The sequence below is a fragment of the Cherax quadricarinatus genome, chromosome 3 (assembly GCF_038502225.1).
Source record: "Cherax quadricarinatus isolate ZL_2023a chromosome 3, ASM3850222v1, whole genome shotgun sequence".
Classification (NCBI taxonomy): Eukaryota; Metazoa; Arthropoda; class Malacostraca; order Decapoda; family Parastacidae; genus Cherax; species Cherax quadricarinatus.
The window spans coordinates 59,496,833-59,521,064 of NC_091294.1; the positions used below are offsets into that span (position 1 = coordinate 59,496,833).

The 24,232-nt window shown below is 40.6% G+C and overlaps 1 protein-coding gene across 1 annotated transcript in view; it reads right to left on the bottom strand.

The window, feature by feature from the left end:
• Window positions 1–24,232, bottom strand: part of LOC128706178 (neuroglian) — a gene marked incomplete in the record, with an annotated part of 1,637,481 nt that overhangs the window by 141,655 nt on the left and 1,471,594 nt on the right. The window contains 2 exon segments of the mRNA XM_070093335.1: window positions 8,966–9,090; window positions 18,213–18,342. Coding sequence (XP_069949436.1) covers window positions 8,966–9,090; window positions 18,213–18,342 — 255 coding nt within the window.

A 24,232-nucleotide genomic window follows, 5' to 3' on the forward strand; every position in this document is an offset into this window, starting at 1 on the left:
TGTAATGTTGGACCTAGTAACAAGGCTACAGTATACCAGGATACACTGTGTAATGTTGGACCTAGTAACAAGGCTACAGTATACCAGGATACAAAATGATCCACATACGTACTATTCTTGAACATATACGACATAATTCTTTATAAGTTACAATGTAGATGTTGTTGTGCGGAACGCAGTGGTAGGTAGCGTTGTAGTGGAACGCAGTGGTAGGTAGCGTTGTAGTGGAACGCAGTGGTAGGTAGCGTTGTAGTGGAACGCAGTGGTAGGTAGCGTTGTAGTGGAACGCAGTGGTAGGTAGCGTTGTAGTGGAACGCAGTGGTAGGTAGCGTTGTAGTGGAACGCAGTGGTAGGTAGCGTTGTAGTGAAACGCAGTGGTAGGTAGTGTTGAAGCGGAAGACAGTGTTAGCAGTGTTGTAGTGGAGCACAGTGTTAGGTAATTTGTTTTAGTAGAAGTGATGGATACTGTGTTGTAGAGTAGACAACACTGACTCACGAAATCGTAGTGACACGAATACAAACAAACCATACCACGGGACCCTTCAGAGTCTCTGATGGCGGCTTCTAACCCAACCCGTGGAATGGTGAGTGGAGTACTGTGCTGGGCAGAGTGTGTTGTAGAGTAGGGTACAGTGTTGGACAGAGTGTGTTGTGGAGTGGAGTACACAGTTCAGCAGAGTGTGTTGAGGAGTTAAGTACAGTGTTGTGAAGAGTGTGTTGTAGAATGGAGTACAGAGTTGGGTAGTGCGTGTTGTACAGTGGAGGGCAGTGTTAGGTAGAAGGTATTTGTAGAATGGAGTACAGTGTCGGGCAGAGTGTATTGTAGAGTTGAGTATAGTGTCGGGCAGAGTGTGTTGAAGAGTGTAGTAAAGTATTGGGCAGTGTTGTAGAGTGGAATACAGTGTCGGGCAGAGTGTGTTGTAGAGCGGAGTATAGTGTTACTCAGAGTGTGTTGTAGAGTGGAGCACGGTGGTGAGTAGAGTGTGTTGTAGAGTGTTGGGCAGAGTGTGTTGTAGAATGGAGTACAGTATTAGGTAGAGTGTTTTGTAGAGTGGAGTACAGTGTTATGTAGAGTGCGTTGTATAGTGGAGAACAGTGTTAGGTAGAGTGTATTGTAGAGTGGAGAGCAGTGTTGGATAGAGTGTGTTGTAGAGTGGAGTGCACTGTAGGTAGAGTGTACAGTAGAGTGGAGTACAGAGTTAGGCAGAGTGTGTTGTAAGGGGATTAGTGTTAAGTAGAGTGTTGTTGAGCAAAGTACAGTGTTAGGTAGAGAGTATTGTAGAGTGGGCGTATCTTGTTATGTAGAGTATGTTGTAGAGTGTAGTAATGTTCGGTATAGTGTACTGTAGAGAGGGGTACAGTGCTAGGAAGAGTGTGTTGAAGAGTTGAGTACAGTGTTAGGTAGAGTGTATTGTAGAGTAAAGTAGTGTTAGGTAGATTGTGTTGTAGAGCAGAGTAGTGTTACTTAGAGTGTGTTGTATAGAGGAGGAGTGTTAGATAGGGTGTACTGTAGAGTGGAGTACAGTGTTAGGCAGAGTGTATTGTATAGTGGAGTACAGTGTTAGGCAGAGGGTATTGAAGACTGGAGTAGTGTTAAGCAGAGTGTATTGTAGAGTGGAGTACTATTAAGTAGAGTGTATTTTAGAGTGAAATACAGTGTTAGGCAGAGTGCATAGTAGAGTGGGGTACAGTGTTGGGCAGAGTGTGTTGTAGAGTGGAGTACAATGTTAAGCAGAGTGTATTGTAGAGTGGAGTATAGTGTTAGGTAGAAAGTGTTGTAGAGTGGAGTAGTGTTAGGTAGAGTGTATTGTAGAGTGGAGTACTATTAGGTAGAGTGTATTGTAGAGTGGAATACAGTGCTAAGCAGAGTGTATTGTAGAGTGGAGTACAGTGTTAGGCAGAAAGTGTTGTAGAGTGGAGTAGTGTTAGGTAGAGTGTATTGTAGAGTGGAGTATATTATTCTGTACACTGTGTTGAAGAGTGGGGTACAGTGTTAGGTAGAGTGTGTTGTTGAGTGGAGTAGTGTTAGATAGAGTGTATTGAATAGTTTAGTACAGTGCTGGGCAAAGTGTACTGTAGAGTGAAACAGTGTTGGGAAGAGTGTATTGAAGAGTGGGGTACAGTGTTGGGCATAGTGTGTTGTAGAGTTGAGTACAGAGTTAGGTAGAGTGTATTGTACAGTGGAGTACAGTGTTAAGAAGAGTGTTGTAGAGCAAAGCACAGTGTTAGGTAGAGAGTATTGTATAGTGGGGTATCCTGTAAGGTAGAGTATGTTATAGAGAGGGCTAATGTTCGGTATACTGTACTGTAGAGAGGGGTACAGTGCTAGGTAGAGTGTGTTGAAGCGTAGAGCACAGTGTTAGGTAGAGTGTATCGTAGAGTGGAGCAGTGTCAGGTAGAGTGCGTTGTAGAGCGGAGTAGCGATACTTAGAGTGTGTTGTAGAGTGGAGTAGTATTAGGTAGAGTGTATTGTAGAGAGGGGTACAGTGTTAGGCAGAGTGTATTGTAGAGTGGGGTACAGTGTTAGGTAGAGTGTGTTGTAGAATGGAGTAGTGTTAGGTAGTGTATTGTAGAGTGGAGTATATTATTGGGTAGAGTGTGTTGTAGTGAGGAGTACAGTGTTAGGTAGAATGTGTTGTAGAGTGGAGTACAGTGTTGGGCAGAGAGTGTTGTAGAGTGAAACAGTGTTGGGTAGAGTGTGTTGCAGAGTGGAGTATAGTTAGGTAGAGTGTATTGTAAAGTGTTGTACAGTGTTAGGCAGAGTGTGTTGTAGAGTGGGGTACAGTGTTAGGCAGAGTGTGTTGTAGAGTGGAGTACAGTGTTAGGCAGTGTGTTGTAGAGTGGAGTACACTGTTGGGCAGAGTGTGTTGTAGAGTGGAGTACAGTGTTAGGCAGTGTGTTGTAGAGTGGAGTACACTGTTGGGCAGAGTGTGTTGTAGAGTGGAGTACAGTGTTAGGCAGTGTGTTGTAGAGTGGAGTACAGTGTTAGGCAGTGTGTTGTAGAGTGGAGTACAGTGTTAGGCAGAGTGTATTGTAGAGTGGAGTACAGTATTAGATAGAATGTGTTGTTTACCTGGAGTTTACCTGGAGAGAGTTCCGGGGGTCAACGCCCCCGCGGCCCGGTCTGTGACCAGGCCTCCTGGTGGATCAGAGCCTGATCAACCAGGCTGTTGCTGCTGGCTGCACGCAAACCAACGTACGAGCCACAGCCCGGCTGGTCAGGAACCGACTTTAGGTGCTTGTCCAGTGCCAGCTTGAAGACTGCCAGGGGTCTGTTGGTAATCCCCCTTATGTATGCTGGGAGGCAGTTGAACAGTCTCGGGCCCCTGACACTTATTGTATGGTCTCTTAACGTGCTAGTGACACCCCTGCTTTTCATTGGGGGGATGGTGCATCGTCTGCCAAGTCTTGTAGAGTATAGTAGTGTTAGGTAAAGTGTATTGTAGAGTGGAGTATATTATTGGGTACACTGTGTTGTAGAGTGGAGTACAGTGTTAGGTAGAGTGTGTTGTAGAGTGGAGTAGTGTTAGATAGAGTGTATTATAGAGTGGAGTACAATGTGAGGCAGAGTGTATTGTAGAGTCGGTACATTGTTGGGCAGAGTGTGTTGCAGAGTAGAGTACAGTGTTAGGGAGAGCGTATTGTAGAGTGGCGTACAGTGTTAGGAAGAGTGTATTGTAGACTGGAGTACAGTGTTGGGCAGAGTGTGTTGTAGAGTGAAGTACAGTGTTAGGTAGAGTGTATTGTAGAGTGGGGAACAGTGTTGGGCAGACTGTGTTGTAGAGTTGAGTACAGGGTTAGGTAGAGTGTATTGTAGAGTGGAGTACAGTGTTAGGTAGAATGTGTTGAAGAGTGGAGTAGAGTTATGTAGAGTGTATTGTAGAGTGGAATAGTGTTATGCAGAGTGCATTGTAGAGTTGACTATAGTATTGGTTAGAGTGTGCTGTAGAGTGAAGTACAGTGTTAGGTAGAGTGTATTAGTGCTGGTGGAAATGACATCGGGACTGGCAGGAGACAGGAGCTGCTGGATAAGTACACGTCAGCCATAGAAGTAGTCAGGTCTAAGGGAGGGATCCCAGTCATATGTAGCATCTTGCCTAGAAGGGAAGTGGGCATTGAATGGATGTCTAGGACAATTTTTAAAAATTTCTGGCTAGACAGGTGCTGCAAGGAACTTGTAATCCCATTCATTGATAACTGGGACAAATTCTATACACATGTGCAACTCTTGGGTATCTCAATTAAGAGTTGCACATGTGTCTAATTTATCAACATGTCGGTTCTGTGAACCAATCATCTACAAATTCTATAGCAAGCATGATATGTATGCAAGGGACGGGGTTCATCTCTCTAGGGCTGGAGTGGTTGCATTAGCCAATTCCATTGAGGGGGTCATTGACGACTTGCCTAGGACTTTAAACTGATAGATTGTAGAGGTATGGATGTCTGTTGGAAGCAATCAGGCTGCAGTACTAGGGTTGAAAACAGCAGATATAACCAGGATACCTCAGGGATATGTTTAAATGACAATGTACAAAATAAAGTTGCTAGTAAAGGCAAATCAATTGATCAACAAACAAAGAGAGATAGTAGAGGGCAACGAGTGACTAGCTCCTTTAAGGTTTTCTATACAAATAGTAGGGGTCTAAGAAATAAGAAAGATTAGCTAAGATTACTTGCAGGTACAGGTAATATAGATATTATTGCTATGACAGAGACCTGGTTCAACCTGAAAGATAAAGAAATGCCTTCTGAATGCAACATACAGGGTTATAAACTATTCCACACTGATAGGGTCAACAGGAAGGGTGGTGCAGTGGCGATGTATGTCAGAGAAAATTTAAATTGTTGTGGTAGACAAGATATAAGATTAGAAACATCGGACACAGAATCTGTTTGGCTACAGTTTCTCGAGGGTCGTCAAAAGTTAACTTTGGGTGTGATTTATAGGCCCTCAAACCTAGATAGAGAGTGCAGTCAGCTGTTATGGGACAAAATTCATAAGGCGTCTAGATATGAAAATGTTGTGTTAATGGGAGATTTTAACTTTGCACAAATTGATTGGAACAATGTGACAGGAAATTTTGAGTCTAGTGACTTTCTTGATACGGTTCAGGATTGCTTTTTAAAACAACTTGTGACAGAACCAACTAGAGGAAACAATCTACTTGACTTGGTTCTTGCCAAAAAAGAATCGCTAGTTAATAATCTTGAGGTTAATGATGAGCTTGGGGAAAGTGATCGCAAATTACTTACAGTCAATATATCATGGAGTTACCCTGATAACTGCAAACAAATCTCTGTCCCAGATTTTCGCTTGGCCGATTTCACGGGACTGAAAAATTACCTGGGTGGGCTAAACTGGGATGTCCTGACTATGGGTCAGGTAGGTGATCTTGGTTGCCAATATGACGTTTTACAGAGCATAGTTCTAGCTGCCCAGACAACTTTTGTTCCGAGTAGGGAAATTAAATCTAACAAAAATGATCCCAAATTGATGAACTATAGATTAAAACATCTCATTGGTCAAAAGAGAGGCATATATAGGCGTATCAAAATAAGGGATGGGCAGTTTAGAAATCAATGTATTCAATTAAAGATAGAAATAAAAAAAAGGAATAAGTAAAGCAAAAAGGGATTATGAGGCTAAGGTCGCAAGGGATTCAAAGACTAACCCAAAAGGGTTCTTTCAGGTATACAGAAATAAGATTAGGGACAAGATAGCACCACTTAAGAGTAACTCAGGTCAGATCACTGACAGTGATAAGGATATGTGTGATGTTTTCAATTCCTACTTCCTCACAGTTTTTATTCAAGAAGATACTGGCGAAATTCCAGAAATCATAGATTATGTAGAACAGGATGACAATAAACTATGTACGATTGCGGTAACTAGTGACATGGTCCTCAGACAAATAGAGAAATTAAAACCTAACGCATCCCCAGGCCCTGATGAACTGTTTGCAAGGGTGTTAAAGGAATGTAAAGAGGAACTTAGAATACCTTTGGGTATTCTTTTCAACATATCACTACAAACTGGCATAGTGCCTGACAAGTGGAAAATAGCAAATGTAATACCTATTTACAAGGCAGGTGACAGTTCCTTAGCTTCGAACTATAGACCAATAAGCCTTACCTCCATAGTGGGAAAATTTATGGAATCAATAATTGCTGAAGCAATTCGTAGCCATCTTGACAGGCATAAACTGATTAATGAATTTCAGCACGGTTTTACAAAGGGGCGTTCCTGTCTTACGAATTTACTAACTTTCTTCGCTAAGGTATTTGATGAGGTAGATCATGGTATTGAATATGATATTGTGTATATGGACTTCAGTAAGGCTTTCGACAGAGTTAAACATCAGAGGCTATTGAGGAAACTTAAGGCACACGGAATAAGAGGAGAAATTTTTTCCTGGGTTGAGGCATGGTTGACGAATAGGCAGCGGAGAGTTTTCGTAAATGGGGAGAAATCAGAATGGGGGCACGTCACAAGCGGTGTTCCACAGGGGTTAGTGTTGGGCCCCTTGCTCACAATCTACATAAACGGCATAGATGAGGGAATAAATAGCGACATAAGCAAATTTGCTGATGACACCAGAATAGGCCGTCCAATTCATTCTAATGAGGACATTAGAGCACTCCAGGATGATTTGAATAGACTGATGCAGTGGTCGGAGAAGTGGCAGATGCAGTTTAATATAGACAAATGCAAAGTTCTAAATGTTGGATAGGAAAATAACCATGCCACATATAAACTAAATAATGTAGATCTTAATATTACGCATTGCGAAAAGGATTTAGGAGTTCTGGTTAGTAGTAATCTAAAACCAAGACTACAGTGCATAGTGTTCACAATAAAGCTAAGAGAATCCTTGGCTTCATAGCAACAAGTATAAATAATAGAAGTCCTCAGGTTGTTCTTCAACTCTATATATCTTTGGTTAGGCCTCATTTAGATTATGCTGCTCAGTTCTGGTCACCGTATTACAGAATGGATATAAATGCTCTGGAAAACGTACAGAGGAGGATGACAAAGTTGATCCCATGTATCAGAAATCTTCCCTATGAGGATAGACTGAGGGTCCTGAATCTGCACTCTCTAGAAAGGCGCAGAATTAGGGGGGGATATGATTGAGGTGTATAAATGGAAAACAGGAATTAATAAAGGGGATGTAAATAGCGTGCAAAAAAATATCTAACATAGACAGGACTCGCAGCAATGGCTTTAAATTGAAAAAAAAATCAAATTCAGGAAGGATATAGGAAAGCACTGGTTTGGTAATAGAGTTGTGGATGAGTGGAATATACTCCCGAGTACAGTTATAGACGCTATGATGTTGTGTAGTTTTAAAAATAGGTTGGATAAATACATGAGTGGGTGTGGGTGGGTGTGAGTTGGACCTGACTAGCTTGTGCTGCTAGGTCGTGTCTGACCTCACTAGGTCAAGGCATTGGCTTAAGCCGGTGGGAGAATTGGAGCTGCCTCGCATAGGCCAGTAGGACTGTTGCAGTGTTCCTTTCTTTCTTATGTTCTTATGTTCTTATGTTCTTAGAGTGTATTGTAGAGTGGAGTACATTGTAAGGTAGAGTGTATTGTAGAGTGGAGTACATTGTAAGGTAGAGTGTATTGTAGAGTGTAGTACACTGTAAGGTAGAGTGTATTGTAGAGTGTAGTACATTGTAAGGTGTGTGGCGACCATCAGGTCCCCACACATTTACACATTTCTATTCCAGAGAGTTGGGTAGAGTGTGTTGTAGAGTGGAACACATTGTTGGGTAGAGTGTGTTGTAGAGTGGAACACATTGTTGGGTAGAGTGTGTTGTAGAGTGGAACACAATGTTGGGTAGTGTGTGTTGTAGAGTGGAACACATTGTTGGGTAGAGTGTGTTGTAGAGTGGAACACATTGTTGGGTAGAGTGTGTTGTAGAGTGGAACACATTGTTGGGTAGAGTGTGTTGTAGAGTGGAACACAATGTTGGGTAGTGTGTGTTGTAGAGTGGAACACATTGTTGGGTAGAGTGTGTTGTAGAGTGGAACACATTGTTGGGTAGAGTGTGTTGTAGAGTGGAACACATTATTGGGTAGAGTGTGTTGTAGAGTGGAACACAATGTTGGGTAGTGTGTGTTGTAGAGTGGAACACATTGTTGGGTAGAGTGTGTTGTAGAGTGGAACACAATGTTGGGTAGAGTGTGTTGTAGAGTGGAACACAATGTTGGGTAGAGTGTGTTGTAGAGTGGAACACAATGTTGGGTAGAGTGTGTTGTAGAGTGGAACACATTGTTGGGTAGAGTGTGTTGTAGAGTGGAACACAATGTTGGGTAGAGTGTGTTGTAGAGTGGAACACAATGTTGGGTAGAGTGTGTTGTAGAGTGGAACACAATGTTGGGTAGAGTGTGTTGTAGAGTGGAACACAATGTTGGGTAGAGTGTGTTGTAGAGTGGAACACAATGTTGGGTAGAGTGTGTTGTAGAGTGGAACACAATGTTGGGTAGAGTGTGTTGTAGAGTGGAACACAATGTTGGGTAGAGTGTGTTGTAGAGTGGAACACAATGTTGGGTAGAGTGTGTTGTAGACTGGAACACAATGTTGGGTAGAGTGTGTTGTACAGTGGAACACAATGTTGGGTAGAGTGTGTTGTAGAGTGGAACACAATGTTGGGTAGAGTGTGTTGTAGAGTGGAACACAATGTTGGGTAGAGTGTGTCGTAGAGGTTTAACAACACAATGTCAGTGTTGTAGAGTGGAACACAGTGTTGGGTGGTGTGTTGTACAGTGGAACACAATGTTGTGCAGTTTTGTAGTGGAACACATTGTTGAATAGAGTGCTGTAGAGTGAAACACAGTGTAGAGTAGCGTGTGTTGTAGACGGAACACAGTGTTGCGTAGAGTGTTGGATAGTGGAACAATGATAGGTATAGTATGCAGAATGGAATACAGTATTGAGTAGAGTATTGTAGAGACCTTGATCCTCGGGGCGTGGATCATGGAACACCAGGCTTCCCTCTCCCTCCACCATCTCCACTCTTCCATGTTCCTCTTCCTCGTCATCCAGGTCATACTTCTCTCCGTCCTTCAGCCAGTAGTAACTGCAAGAGTGAGTGACGTTAGTACTGAACTGGAAGTAACTGCTAGAGAGGTATAACTTAAACTAACAGCACATCAGACAGGTAGGTACCTCATCACTGCATCAGTAGTTAAAACAAGAATATCATTCCACAGTGCTTACAATGGTGAATTCAGTGCCCATTTGAAAGTCAATAATTTGATCATTTTCATAAAACATGCAGTGAGAGTCATTGTAATATGAAAATAAAGATGCTGTAAGTCAATAAAGAGACATCACACAGGGTGTAATAAGTGTCATTGTTGTTGTTGTTGTTGTTATTATTATTATTATTATTATTATTATTATTATTATTATTATTATTATTATTATTATTATTATTATTATTATTGTAAAGTAAAAGGACACAAGTGCAACTAATGTGACATTTTACTGCGGCAACGTTTCGTTCTCCAGGATCTTTGTCAAGCTTTGATAAAGCTCCTGGAGAGCGAAACGTTGCCACAATAAAATGTCACATTAGTTGCACTTGCGTCCTTTTACTTTACATATTGTCAGTAATTCTACCAACTTTATTACACTGTTATTATTATTATTATTATTTTTATTATTATTATTATTATTATTATTATTATTATTATTATTATTATTATTATTATTAATGTCCCTAAGCAAGATTCGAATCAAGAGTTGGATACTATCCACGTGTGGCTTAGATCATTAGCTATTTCATAAATTCATCTATGAACTTTGGGCTACAAATAAACAAAACTCTCAAAAGCATGGATGAGAAAACAGAAAGTTTAACTTTATCTTGATGTGAAGAATAATAGTGTACATAGGAACAGTTATTTGTTGGTTTTCTGTATTATTTTGAATTTAAAATAATGATTACCCTTAATAATTAAGACATTTAAAAATGGAATGAGCTATTTTGTTCATAGTTACCAGTAAAATTTATGGAATGAACTAAATTAATTCAACAAGGAAATAGTTTATATTCAATAGACACAAAACATCATCAACATATCTGTTCCACTTAGCTCTGCTGGGAAGGATATTCCATGCACAAATATTCCATGCACAAATTGCTAAGCACAGGTGAGAGAGGATTTCCCATTGCCATACCAAACTTATGAGTGCAAAACTCATCATTAAATACAAACTTTTCATCACCAATACAGAGTTTAATAAGATCAATGATTGTAGATACTGGCAATGGTAAATCGTAAATGCCGAGTTCTTCAGATAGGAAACTTAATAAATCATCAACCGAAACTTTTGTAAACAAAGAAGTAATATAAAAACTAACAATACTGTAATTATTTAAATCAGTCGTAGTGGAAATATAAACAATTAAGCAGTATAATGTGATCCTTTATTGATAACGTTTCACCCACACAGTGGACTTTATCAAGTCACAAACAGATCTACCTAGGTGAAAGATACGTGAGTATTTATAGGATGAGAATGCTGGGTCAGGTGGAGAATGCTACATGTGACAATCTACCTTGGGTAGCTTTAAAAAGATATTGGATAAGTATATGAGTAGACCTTCTGCAGTGTTCCTTCATTCTTATGTTCTTGTGTGGGATAACGATGAAGAAGTTTCTTGGCAAGAGGTTCAGCTATGTTATAGAAGCCGTTGTTCTGGTTGAAGTTGTTGGATATACAGATAAGTGATGATTCCAGGATTCTTCGGTATTGAGTGTTGTCTTCTCTGGCGATAAGTCTTGCGTTTCTGTAGTTGATTAAATGGTTGTGTGAATTTCGGTGTTGAGCACAGCCATTCCTTGGATCGTCAGATCTGCCTGCGTACTGGTGTTCTGAAATACGTGTTTGGAGGTCTCTGGATGTTTCACGACGTATAATTTGCTGCAGTCACTACAAGGGATTGTGTATACCCCTGCAGAGGAATGAAGCTTGTCCTGTCTATTACTGGTAATTCCTTGACGGTAGTGGATGTGGAGGTAGATACTTGGAATGAGGTACTGGAAAAGATGTTGGAAACGTGTTTGGTAATGGAGTTGGTGGGGAGGACTATGTATCTCTTCTCGGCAGTGTCTTCTCTGGGTGTTTTGAAGATGTTTAATGCCCGCCGTCTGCAGTCTCTGATGAAGTGACGAGGATAGTGGAGTTTAGAAAATGCTTGTTCAATAAGAGAGCATTCCTCCTCAAGGAACTTACACCACGTTTAGTTTTGGTGTCGTTGTGAGAGTAGAAGTGGAAAAGATCGTGTTGATTGGTAGGTTTTCGATAGACTTTAAAACGAAGTTCATGGTCAGCTTTGCAGAGAAGAACATCAAGGAAAGGAAGAGTATTGTCGACTTCTTCAAGTGTGAACTGGATTGAGGGCTCGACCTGGTTGAGCTTGTGTTGGAGAGTTTGAACGTTGAAGCGTCTGGGAGTTATGATGAGAATATCGTCAACATAACGGAGCCAGGTGACAGAAGAGGGAATAATAGTGGAAAAACGCTCGGCTTCCAGATGTTTCATGTATAGGTTCGCCAGGATGACACTAAGTGGCGAACCCATGGGTAGTCCGAAAGTCTGCTGAAAGAGGTCATTTTCGAAAGAGAAACACGTAAAGCCAAGACATAGTTCAACAAGGTCGATGAAATTGCTGGCTGGAATAGGAAGATCAAGTGAATCGTCAATTTTCCTGCATAAGAGATCGATGGGTTGTGTAGTAGGTACTTTGCTGAATAGGGAAACTACGTCCAGGCTAGAGAGTTTCTTGTTCCTGATGTTGATGTTGCGACTGAGAAGATCACCCGAATATTGCCAATAAAGGATCACATTATTGTGTCGGTATATTATACCATTTATTTCCAAATCAATCATGGTACTTAATTTATCAACTAAATCAATATAATTTTAACATTAAAATTAGAAATTTTGCCAACAATTGGGCTCAACCTATCTACCAGCCATTTAGATAATTTATACAAAACTGAACCTATGGAGGTAATTATGGGATTTCCTGGGTTACCTGGTGTGTGTGTTTATTACTCTAAACATATATGGTAAAGATGGGCTGATGGTTATAATTTTTTAATCTGTTTATCTTAGTCTTTCAGTAGTTATTTTATTATTTTATTCAAGTTACAACTGAGTCTAAGTTACGTATAAATATCTGTATCACCTAAAAGTTTATTCATTTTACCTTGGTAATCAGTTTCTTTCAGAATTACTTCTGCATTTATTTTACCTGACTTAGCAAATTATTAAGATTTTCACGAAGTTTAAAAAGTCTTTGAGGACACTTGGGAATATTTTGTTTCATCATAGAAATAAAAAATCCACTAAATTATACAAGTTTCATCATGTTAGGAGACGGAAATCTAGAGCAGCGGTTGTATTTTTATCTAATTTTCCGTCAGACAAGTTAGTTGCAAATTTGTAATTAATTAATATTAATGTTGGTACAATTACCAACAATATGTTAGGTACAAGGACACAACTGCAACTAATGTGACATTTTTATTGTGGCAACGTTTCGCTCTCCAGGAACTTTGTCAAGCCGTTATAAACAATATATGGACACAGAGGGCATATATAGGCTCAGAGTGAAGTGTAAGACTAGTGGTGGTAGTAGTAATAAAGTTAGTTGTAGTAATAGTACTGCTACGTGGTACAACAATCAACTTGAACATGAATGAAAGGTTATAAAAGCTATTACTTGCTACCCAGGTAATACCTTTTATAACCTTTTACTTATGTGCAAGTTGATTATATATATATATATATATATATATATATATATATATATATATATATATATATATATATATATATATATATATATATATATATATATATATATATATATATATATATATATATATATATATCCTTAGACAAGGATGTGTGATGTCACCGTGGTTGTTTAATATATTTATAGATGGGGTTGTAAGAGAAGTAAATGCGAGGGTCTTGGCAAGAGGCGTGGAGTTAAAAGATAAAGAATCACACACAAAGTGGGAGTTGTCACAGCTGCTCTTTGCTGATGACACTGTGCTCTTGGGAGATTCTGAAGAGAAGTTGCAGAGATTGGTGGATGAATTTGGTAGGGTGTGCAAAAGAAGAAAATTAAAGGTGAATACAGGAAAGAGTAAGGTTATGAGGATAACAAAAAGATTAGGTGATGAAAGATTGAATATCAGATTGGAGGGAGAGAGTATGGAGGAGGTGAACGTATTCAGATATTTGGGAGTGGACGTGTCAGCAGATGGGTCTATGAAAGATGAGGTGAATCATAGAATTGATGAGGGAAAAAGAGTGAGTGGTGCACTTAGGAGTCTGTGGAGACAAAGAACTTTGTCCTTGGAGGCAAAGAGGGGAATGTATGAGAGTATAGTTTTACCAACGCTCTTATATGGGTGTGAAGCGTGGGTGATGAATGTTGCAGCGAGGAGAAGGCTGGAGGCAGTGGAGATGTCATGTCTGAGGGCAATGTGTGGTGTGAATATAATGCAGAGAATTCGTAGTTTGGAAGTTAGGAGGAGGTGCGGGATTACCAAAACTGTTGTCCAGAGGGCTGAGGAAGGGTTGTTGAGGTGGTTCGGACATGTAGAGAGAATGGAGCGAAACAGAATGACTTCAAGAGTGTATCAGTCTGTAGTGGAAGGAAGGCGGGGTAGGGGTCGGCCTAGGAAGGGTTGGAGGGAGGGGGTAAAGGAGGTTTTGTGTGCGAGGGGCTTGGACTTCCAGCAGGCATGCGTGAGCGTGTTTGATAGGAGTGAATGGAGACAAATGGTTTTTAATACTTGACGTGCTGTTGGAGTGTGAGCAAAGTAACATTTATGAAGGGATTCAGGGAAACCGGCAGGCCGGACTTGAGTCCTGGAGATGGGAAGTACAGTGCCTGCACTCTGAAGGAGGGGTGTTAATGTTGCAGTTTAAAAACTGTAGTGTAAAGCACCCTTCTGGCAAGACAGTGATGGAGTGAATGATGGTGAAAGTTTTTCTTTTTCGGGCCACCCTGCCTTGGTGGGAATCGGCCGGTGTGATAATAAAATAAAATAAAAAAAAAAATATATATATATATATATATATATATATATATATATATATATATATATATATATATATATATATGCAAAACAACCACGGGGGGAGTAGAATGATAGCTCTAGCCTTGCAAAGTTGCAGCAAAGAGGAGGATGTCCAAGCAAATACGATCCCATGGGACGTCTTCACTGGAGTGCGGGAGAAACAGAGAAGGGAACAGGAAATGTCCTCAGGTATACCAATACCCATAGCCAGAAAGACTGAATATTATAGTATTAGAAAAAGCCCACAAGCACTGACATTGTAAGAACATAATAAAGAAGGAACACTGCAACAGGCCTACTGACCCATGCGGAGCAGTCCATGACCCCTCCCCCGGATAAGCCCAGTGACCCACCCCCCGGATTAACCCAATGACCCACCCAGTCTGGTCACCTCCACTCAAGGATGGAGCACTGCACCAGACCCAGCAGCACAAGCTAGTCAGGTTCAACTCACACCCACCCACACCCACTCATGTATTTATCTAACCTATTTTTAAAACTACACAACGTTTTAGCCTGAATAACTGTACTCGGGAGTTTGTTCCACTCATCCACAACTCTATTACCAAACCAGTGCTTTCCTATATCCTTCCTGAATCTGAATTTTCCAACTTGAAACCATTGCTGCGAGTCCTGTCTTGGCTGCAAATTTTCAGCACGCTATTTACATCCCCTTTATTTATTCCTGTTTTCCATTTATACACCTCGATCATATCTCCCCTAATTCTACGCCTTTCCAGAGAGTGCAGATCCAGGGCCCTCAGTCTATCCTCATAGGGAAGATTTCTAATACATGGGATCATCTTTGTCATCCACCTCTGTACGTTTTCCAGAGCATTTATATCCATTCCGTAATACGGTGAGCAGAACTGAGCAGCATAGTCTAAATGAGGCCTAACCAAGGATATATAGAGTTGAAGAACAACCTGAGGACTTCTGTTATTTATACTTCTAGATATGAAGCCAAGAATTCTGTTAGCTTTATTGCGAACACTAATGCACTGTTGTCTTGGTTTTAGATTACTGCTAACCAGAACTCCTAAATCCTTCTCGCAATCAGTAGTATTAAGATCTACATTATTTAGTTTATATGTGGCATGGTTATTTAACTGTCCAACATTTAGAACTTTGCATTTGTCAATATTAAACTGCATCTGCCACATCTCCGACCATTGCATCAGTCTATTCAAATCATCCTGGAGTGCTCTAGTGTCCTCATTAGAATGAATTGGACGGCCTATTTTGGTGTTATCAGCAAATTTACTTATGTCGCTATTTATTCCCTCATCTATGTCACCGCTTGTGACGTGCCCCCATTCTGATTTCTCGCCATTTATGCAAACTCTCTGCTGTCTATTTGACAGCCATGCCTCTACCCAAGAAAAATTTCTTCCCCTATTCCGTGTGCCTTAAGTTTCCTCAATAGCCTCTGGTGTGGAACTCTATCGAAACCCTTACGGAAGTCCATATACACAATATCATATTCATTACCATGATCTACCTCCTCAAACAGATTAGTGAAAAAAGTTAGTAAATTCGTAAGACAGGAACGCTCCTTTGTAAAATAGTGTTGAGATTCATTAATCAATCTGTGCCTGTCAAGATGGCTACAAATTGCTTCGGCAATTATTGATTCCATAAATTTTCCCACTATGAAGGTAAGGCATAATTATTGGTCTGTAGTTCGAAGCCAAGGACCTGTCACCTGCCTTGTAAATAGGTATTACATTTCCCATTTTCCACTTATCAGGCACCATGCCAGTTTGTAGTGATATGTTAAAAAGATTATCTAAAGGTATGCTAAGTTCCTCTTTACATTCCTTTAACACCCTTGCAAACAGTTCATCAGGGTCTGGGGATTTGTTAGGTTTTAGTTTCTCTATTTGTCTGAGGATCATGTCACTAGTTACTGCAATTGTACATAGTTTATTATCATCCTGTTCTACATAATCTATTATTTCAGGAATATCGCTAGTGTTTTCCTGGGTGAAAACTGAGAGGAAGTAGGTATTGAGAATTTCACACATATCCTTATCACTGTCAGTGATCTGACCAGAGTTACTCTTAAGTGGGCCAATCTTGTCCCTAATCTTACTTCTGTATACCTGAAAGAACCCTTTTGGGTTAGTCTGAATCCCTTGCGACCTTAGCCTCATAATCCCTTTTTGCTTTTCTAATTCCTTTCTTTATTTCTCTCTTTAATTGAATATATTGATTTCTTACTGCCCATCCCCTCTTTTGATATGCCTATATATGACTCTCTTTTGACCAATGAGATGTTTTAATCTATTGCTCATCCATTTGGGATCATTTTTGTCAGATCTAATTTCCCTACTTGGAACAAAAGTTGTCTGGGCAGCTAGAACTATGCTCTGAAAAACGTCATATTGGCAACCAAGATCACCTACCTGACCCAGAGTCAGGACATCCCAATTTAGCCCACCCAGGTAATTTTGCAGTCCCATGAAGTCGGCCAAGCGAAAATCTGGGACAGATTTGATTGCAGTTATCTGGGTAATTCCATGATATATTAAAACTAAGTGATTTGTGATCACTTTCCCCAAGCTCATCATTAACCTCAAGATTATTAATTAGTGAATCTTTGTTGGCAAGAACCAAGTCAAGCAAATTGTTTCCTCTAGTTGGTTCTGTCACAACCTGTTCTAAAAAGCAATCCTGAACCGTATCAAGAAAGTCACTAGATTTAAGATTTCCTGTCAAATTGTGCCAATCAATTTGTGTAGCTAAAATTTCCGATTATCACAACATTTTCATATCTAGATGCCTTATGAATTTCGTCCCATAACAGCTTACTGCCCTCCCTATCAAGGTTTGGGGGCCTATAAATCACACCCAAAATTAATTTGTAACGTCCCTCGAGAAACTGTAGCCAAACAGATTCTGTGTTCGATGTTTCTAATCTTATATCATGTCTAAGACAACAATTTAAATTTTCTCTGACATACATCGCCACTCCACCACGCTTCCTGTTGACCATATCAGTGTGGAGTAGTTTATAACCCTGTATGTTGCATTCAGAAGGCATTTCTCTATCTTTCAAGTTGAACCAGGTCTCTGTTATACCAATAATATCTATATTACCTACACTTGCAAGTAATCTTTGCTCATCTATCTTATTTCTTAGACTCCTACTATTTGTATAGTAAACCTTAAGGGAGCTAGTCACTCGCTGACCTCTACTATCTCTTTTTGTTTGTTGATCAACTAATTTGCCTTTACTAGCAACTTTATTTTGAATATTGTCTTTTAAACATATCCCTGAGGTATCCGGGTAATAACTGCTGTTTTTAACCCTAATGCTGCAGCCTGATTGTTTCCCACAAACACCCATTCCTCTATAATCTATCAGTTTAAATTCCCAGACAAGTCATGAATTACCCTCTCAATTGAATTGGCTAATGCAACCACTCCAACCCCAGAGAGATGAACCCCATCCCTTGCATACATATCACGTTTGCCAAAGAATAGGTCCCAGTTATCAATGAATGGGATTGCAAGTTCCTTGCAGTACCTGTCTAGCCAGCAGTTTATATCAATTGCCCTAGACATCCATTCATTGCCCACTCCCTTTCTAGGCAAGATGCTACATATGACTTTGATCCCTCCCTTAGACCTAACTACTTCTATGGCTGACCTGTACTTATCCAGCAGCTCCTCTCTCCAGCCCTTCCTAATGTCATTACCCCCAGCACTAAGACAGGCTTGTTCCAATTACCTGCCATAATATAATCCAAAGTAGCCTAAAGTGCTTGTGGGCTTTTTCTGATGCTCTAATATTCAGCCTTTCTGGCTATGGGTACTGGTATGCCTGGGGACATTTCCTGTTCCCTTCTCTGTCCCTGTCCCTCCCTGTTCGAGTCCTCTTCCAGTCTTCTGTTTATTTCCATGAATAATGTATATGAGGCAATTACACTGGATGAGAAGGAAGGGGATGGTAGCTCAAATTCCCTGGATGAAGAGCCCACCACACTCATGACAAGTTGAAGGTGAACCTTAGTAACTGACCTGGGTTCAGGGAGAGCGTCAGCACGGCAGGGCAGTCTGAGGGTGAACCTTAGTAACTGACCTGGGTTCAGGTAGAGCATCAGCACGGCAGGGCAGTGTGAAGGGGTCCGGGGCTTGGTCTGGGTCGTGGTTCACTGTGAACAACACCTCCTCCTTGGAGGGCTGCAACTCCAGTAGGGGAGGGATGGTCACTGTGGGAGAGGTCACCGTCAGCAACTTATCATAATCTCTATGTAAACACCTCGTAATGTTCAGCATTCACCTCTTGTAACTTACAGTGTCTTCTATGAAGAATCCATTTGAACCTTTCAGTGTTATGCTTCGTGATTACACAATTTTCAACACACACACACACACACACACACACACACACACACACACACACACACACACACACACACACACACACACACACACACACACACACACACACACACAAACACACACACACACACACACACACACACACACAAACACACACACACACACACACACACACACACACACACACACACACACACACACACACACACACACACACACACACACACAGCCAGCAAATGTAGTCCAAATTTTTAAAAAAGGAGACAGACAGTCATGGAGAAGATTATCAGGAGAAGAGTGGTGGAACACCGAGAAAGGAATGAGCTTATCAGCAACAGCCAACATGGTTTCAGGGACAGGAAACCCTGTGTCACAAACCTACTGGAGTTCTATGACAGGGTAACAACAGTAAGACAAGAAAGAGAGGGGCGGGTAGGTTGCATTTTCTTGGACTGTAAGAAGGCGTTTGACACAGTTTCACACAAGTGATCAGTGAAAAGCTAGAGGACCAGGCAAGGATAATACGGAAGGCACTACAATGGATCAGGGAATTCCTGTCAGGACGACAGCAGCGAGTCATGGTACGTGGCGAGGTATCAGAGTGGGCGCCTGTGACAAGTGGGGCTCCAGAGGGGTCAGTCCTAGGACCGGTGCTGTTTCTGGTATTTGTGAACGACATGACGGAAGGAATAGACGCCGAAGTGTCCCTGTTTGCAGATGATGTGAAGTTGATGAGAAGAATTCAATCGGACGAGGACCAGGCATAACTACAAAAGGATCTGGACAGGCTGCAGGCCTGATCCAGCAACTGGGTCCTATAGTTCAACCCCACCAAGTGCAAAGTCATGAAGATTGGGGAATGGCAAAGAAGACCGCAGACGGAGCACAGTCTAGGGGGGCAGATACTGCAAACCATACTCAAGGAAAAATATCTTGGGGTGAGTATAACACCAGGCACATCTCCTGAGGCGCACATCAACCAAATAACTGCTGCAGCATATGGGCGCCTAGCAAACCTCAGAAGAGCATTCCGACATCTTAATAAGGAATCGTTCAGGACCCTGCACACTGTGTACGTTAGGCCCATATTGGAGTATGCAGCACCAGTTTGGAACTCAAACCTAGCAAAGCACGTAAAGAAACAAGAGAAAGTGCAAAGGTTTGCAACAAGACTAGTCCCAGAGCTAAGGGGTATGTCCTACGAGGAGAGGTTAAGGGAAATCGACCTGGCGACACTGGAGGACAGGAGAGATAGAGGGGACATGATAGCGACATACAAAATACTGAGAGGAATTGACAAGGTGGACAAAGACAGGATGTTCCAGAGATGGGACTCAGCAACAAGGGGACACTGTTAGAAGTTGAAGACACAGATGAATCACAGGAATGTTAGGAAGTATTTATTCAGCCACAGAGTAGTCAGTAAGTGGACTAGTTTGGGAAGCGATGTAGTGGAGGCAGGATTCATACATAGCTTTAAGCAGGGGTATGATAAAGTTCATGGTTCAGGGAGAGTGACCTAGTGGTGACCAGTGAAGAGGCGGGGCCAGGAGCTATGACTCGACCCCTGCAACCACAACTAGGTGAGTACACACAGACGCTCTCCTGAAGTGTAGTGTTTTGGGGCCTGTTGAATATCCAGCATAAGTCAGCCCTCGTGACAGGGTCAGTGAACGTACTGACAAGCAAGAAAACAAGACAGGAAGGTGAGGGAGATGATCACAGTTTGATCAGAAATTTGAGAGTGGCAATATTTGCTAGAAACAGTGAGGAACCAAGCAGACCTTCCAGAGGAGCACCGCTGTTGCCACTAGTCGTCATGAACATACAAATAACAACAGGATAAGTAGTGACTCCAAAATCAGAAAGGTAAGTGCAATGACAGGTTAGTGAATGAGAAGTATAAAATTTATACAGCGAGTGAAAATAATACAAACAAAAACAAAAAAAAAAAGTTAGAGGAAGCAATAGCAGTCTCAGGCATCATTGTGGTGTTGCCAACTGGTAGGTTTGTGGCATAAAATAAGGAACAAATTGTGAATATCTGGACACAAAAGTGAAAACCTTAGGGTGACGAGTGAAGTTAATACTGTAGAGTACAAAGTGAGTCGTAAATGGGTGGCATAGAAATTGGCAGGAATCAGCCGCTACGACCACCACTGTGCTGCCAGATGTGCAAGTATCACCTATTTTGTTGCTGCAATTTTCACTTCAATAGCTCCAGGTATCTGCCATAGCTGTAAGTTAGGGGTTAGTCATCCTTAGAGGATCTTGAGACTCAGAAATATAGTTATTAGCAATCAATAAGGAACAGTATTTGGTAGTAACAACAGACAGGGCGTCTGGGCAGGTAAAATGTTAGCTAGACTTTGTGTGTACTAGTAATTAGCCAGTAGGGTTCAACATCCTAGATAGGGGAAAGGTGCGTACTAGAACATACATACTAGAAGAACTTTAACAGCCCAAAGGTTAACACAGCTGAGCTGTGCATGCACGCACGTACGCACACACCTACATACACAAGGTATGATAAAGCTCTTGGAGCAGGGAGAGTGGATCTAGTAGCTACTAGCAAAAATGCGGAACAAGTAGCTGTGACTCGACGACTGCAACAACAAACAGGTGAGTACACACACACACACACACACACACACACACACACACACACGTGTGTACAGCCACATCAGGAAGGAGGGGCACTCACAGCGAACGACCAGGAAGTATATATAGGGTTCAGCTCACGATTCAGGGAGGTATTCACAGTGGAGACAGCGAGGCGTCCAGCAGACCGAGGTGCTAGTGTGCACCAGCAAGTACTGGACGCAGTGAACAAACCGAGGAGGATGTGAAGAAACTGCTATTGGAGCAATATGGTAAATGTGAGTGACATGACAGAAAAATAGATTCAGATGTGTCCCTGTTTATTGATGATATGAAGCTAATGAGGAGAATTCAATCGGACGAAGTTCAGGTAGGATTACAAAGGGATCTGGACAGGCTGCAAACCTGGTCCAGGAAATGGCTCCTGGAGTTTAACGCCAGCAAGTGCAAAATCATGAAGACTGGGAAAGATCAAACACCGCAGACTGCTGCAGACCTCAGGGAAAAGGATCTTGGGGTGAGTATCATACCGAGCACATCGGAGACTCACATCAATCAAATAACTGCTGCAGCATATGGGTGCCTGGCAAACCTAAGAATAGCGTTTCGACACATAAGTTAGCAGTGGTTCAAGACACTACACCGTGTACGTCAGGCCATACTAGAATATGCAGCACCAGTATGGAATGCATACCTGGTCAAACACGTCAAGAAATTATAGAAAGTGTAAAGATTTGCAACAAGACTAGTCCCGGAGCTCAGGGGTATGTCCTTTGAGATGTGAAGGGAAATCAACCTGACGACAATGGAGGCTAGGAGGGCCAGGGGGGATATGATAACGACGTTTGAAATACTGAGAGGAATTGACAAGGTGGACAGGGATAGAATGTTTCAGAGATGGTACACAGCAACAAGGGGTCACAACTGGATGTTGAAAACTCAGATGAGTCACAGGGATGTTAGGAAGTATTTCTTCACTCACAGAGTTATCAGGAAATGGAACAATCTGGAGAGTGATGTAATAGAGGCAGGATACATACGTAAGAAGAGGTACAATTAAGCTTTTGGAACATGGAGAGACACATAGTAGCGACTAGCGAAGAGGGGAGGGTCCAAGAGCTGTAAATTGACCCCTGCAACCACATACAAGTGAGTACATATACATGAGTAACATATACATATCCTAAATCCTACTCTAATACTGGGTCACCCAGAGAAACCTATATTTATAGAAAAAAACAAGAATTGTTAGGTAGGATGAGGGAATTACAGGAAAATCATCGACAGCTGTGGTAGGAAGAGATCAGTGAAGAATATAGAGACGACAACCAGGAAGATGTATCGCAGGGTTGATGAAATGAATGGAGTAAAAAGATGAGACCAGAGGGGAACTTACCATTGATGTCTGACCGATGATGCTGGAAGACAGGGAGATAAGAATAACTGATGAACTAGTGAGAAAGTGTAAGGAGACAAAACATGATATAGAAAATTTATAGAGGAAATTAAAGGAAACAAGGTAGATGCTAGTAAGAGTGAAAGATCACGAAAATGAGGCAAGCCTGCTAAGGCTGGAATTAGGAAGGATGAAGATTCAATCACTGGAGAAAGACCAAAGACAGAAAGACACACACTGAAAATATTCATAGAGATGTGTAGCCAACGAAGATCCAGCAGGTCAAGAAAATAACCCTAAATAAGCCTGAGAAATTAAAGACATCTGAAATATATCTTTGTCTTTCGTTCCACATAATTAAACAAACATGATAATATTTTGTAAAAAGATTTTATATACTAGGCTACAATATATACTAGGCTACAATATATACTAGGCTACAATATATACTAGGCTACAATATATACTAGGCTACAATATATACTAGGCTACAATATATACTAGGCTACAATATATACTAGGCTACAATATATACTAGGCTACAATATATACTAGGCTACAATATATACTAGGCTACAATATATACTAGGCTACAATATATACTAGGCTACAATATATACTAGGCTACAATATATACTAGGCTACAATATATACTAGGCTACAATATATACTAGGCTACAATATATACTAGGCTACAATATATACTAGGCTACAATATATACTAGGCTACAATATATACTAGGCTACAATATATACTAGGCTACAATATATACTAGGCTACAATATATACTAGGCTACAATATATACTAGGCTACAATATATACTAGGCTACAATATATACTAGGCTACAATATATACTAGGCTACAATATATACTAGGCTACAATATATACTAGGCTACAATATATACTAGGCTACAATATATACTAGGCTACAATATATACTAGGCTACAATATATACTAGGCTACAATATATACTAGGCTACAATATATACTAGGCTACAATATATACTAGGCTACAATATATACTAGGCTACAATATATACTAGGCTACAATATATACTAGGCTACAATATATACTAGGCTACAATATATACTAGGCTACAATATACTAGGCTACAATATATACTAGGCTACAATATATACTAGGCTACAATATATACTAGGCTACAATATATACTAGGCTACAATATATACTAGGCTACAATATATACTAGGCTACAATATATACTAGGCTACAATATATACTAGGCTACAATATATACTAGGCTACAATATATACTAGGCTACAATATATACTAGGCTACAATATATACACTAGGCTACAATATATACACTAGGCTACAATATATACTAGGCTACAATATATACTAGGCTACAATATATACTAGGCTACAATATATACACTAGGCTACAATATATACTAGGCTACAATATATTCTAGGCTACAATATATACTAGGCTACAATATATACTAGGCTACAATATATACTAGGCTACAATATATACTAGGCTACAATATATTCTAGGCTACAATAATAGTTACTAACAAGACACGAATGATACGTCAAAATTTTTAATCTTCCTGTACTTAATTAAAGACCACATTAGAAAACAATAATTAACTATGTCGACAATAAAAGGTATTTTAAAAATTTCCTAAAGAAAGAGATGAATGGGGATTTTCTGACCCTAGAAAGTATTCCAGTAATTTACAGTATTAACAACAAAGGTTCCTAGTCATCAGTAAGTATGAACATT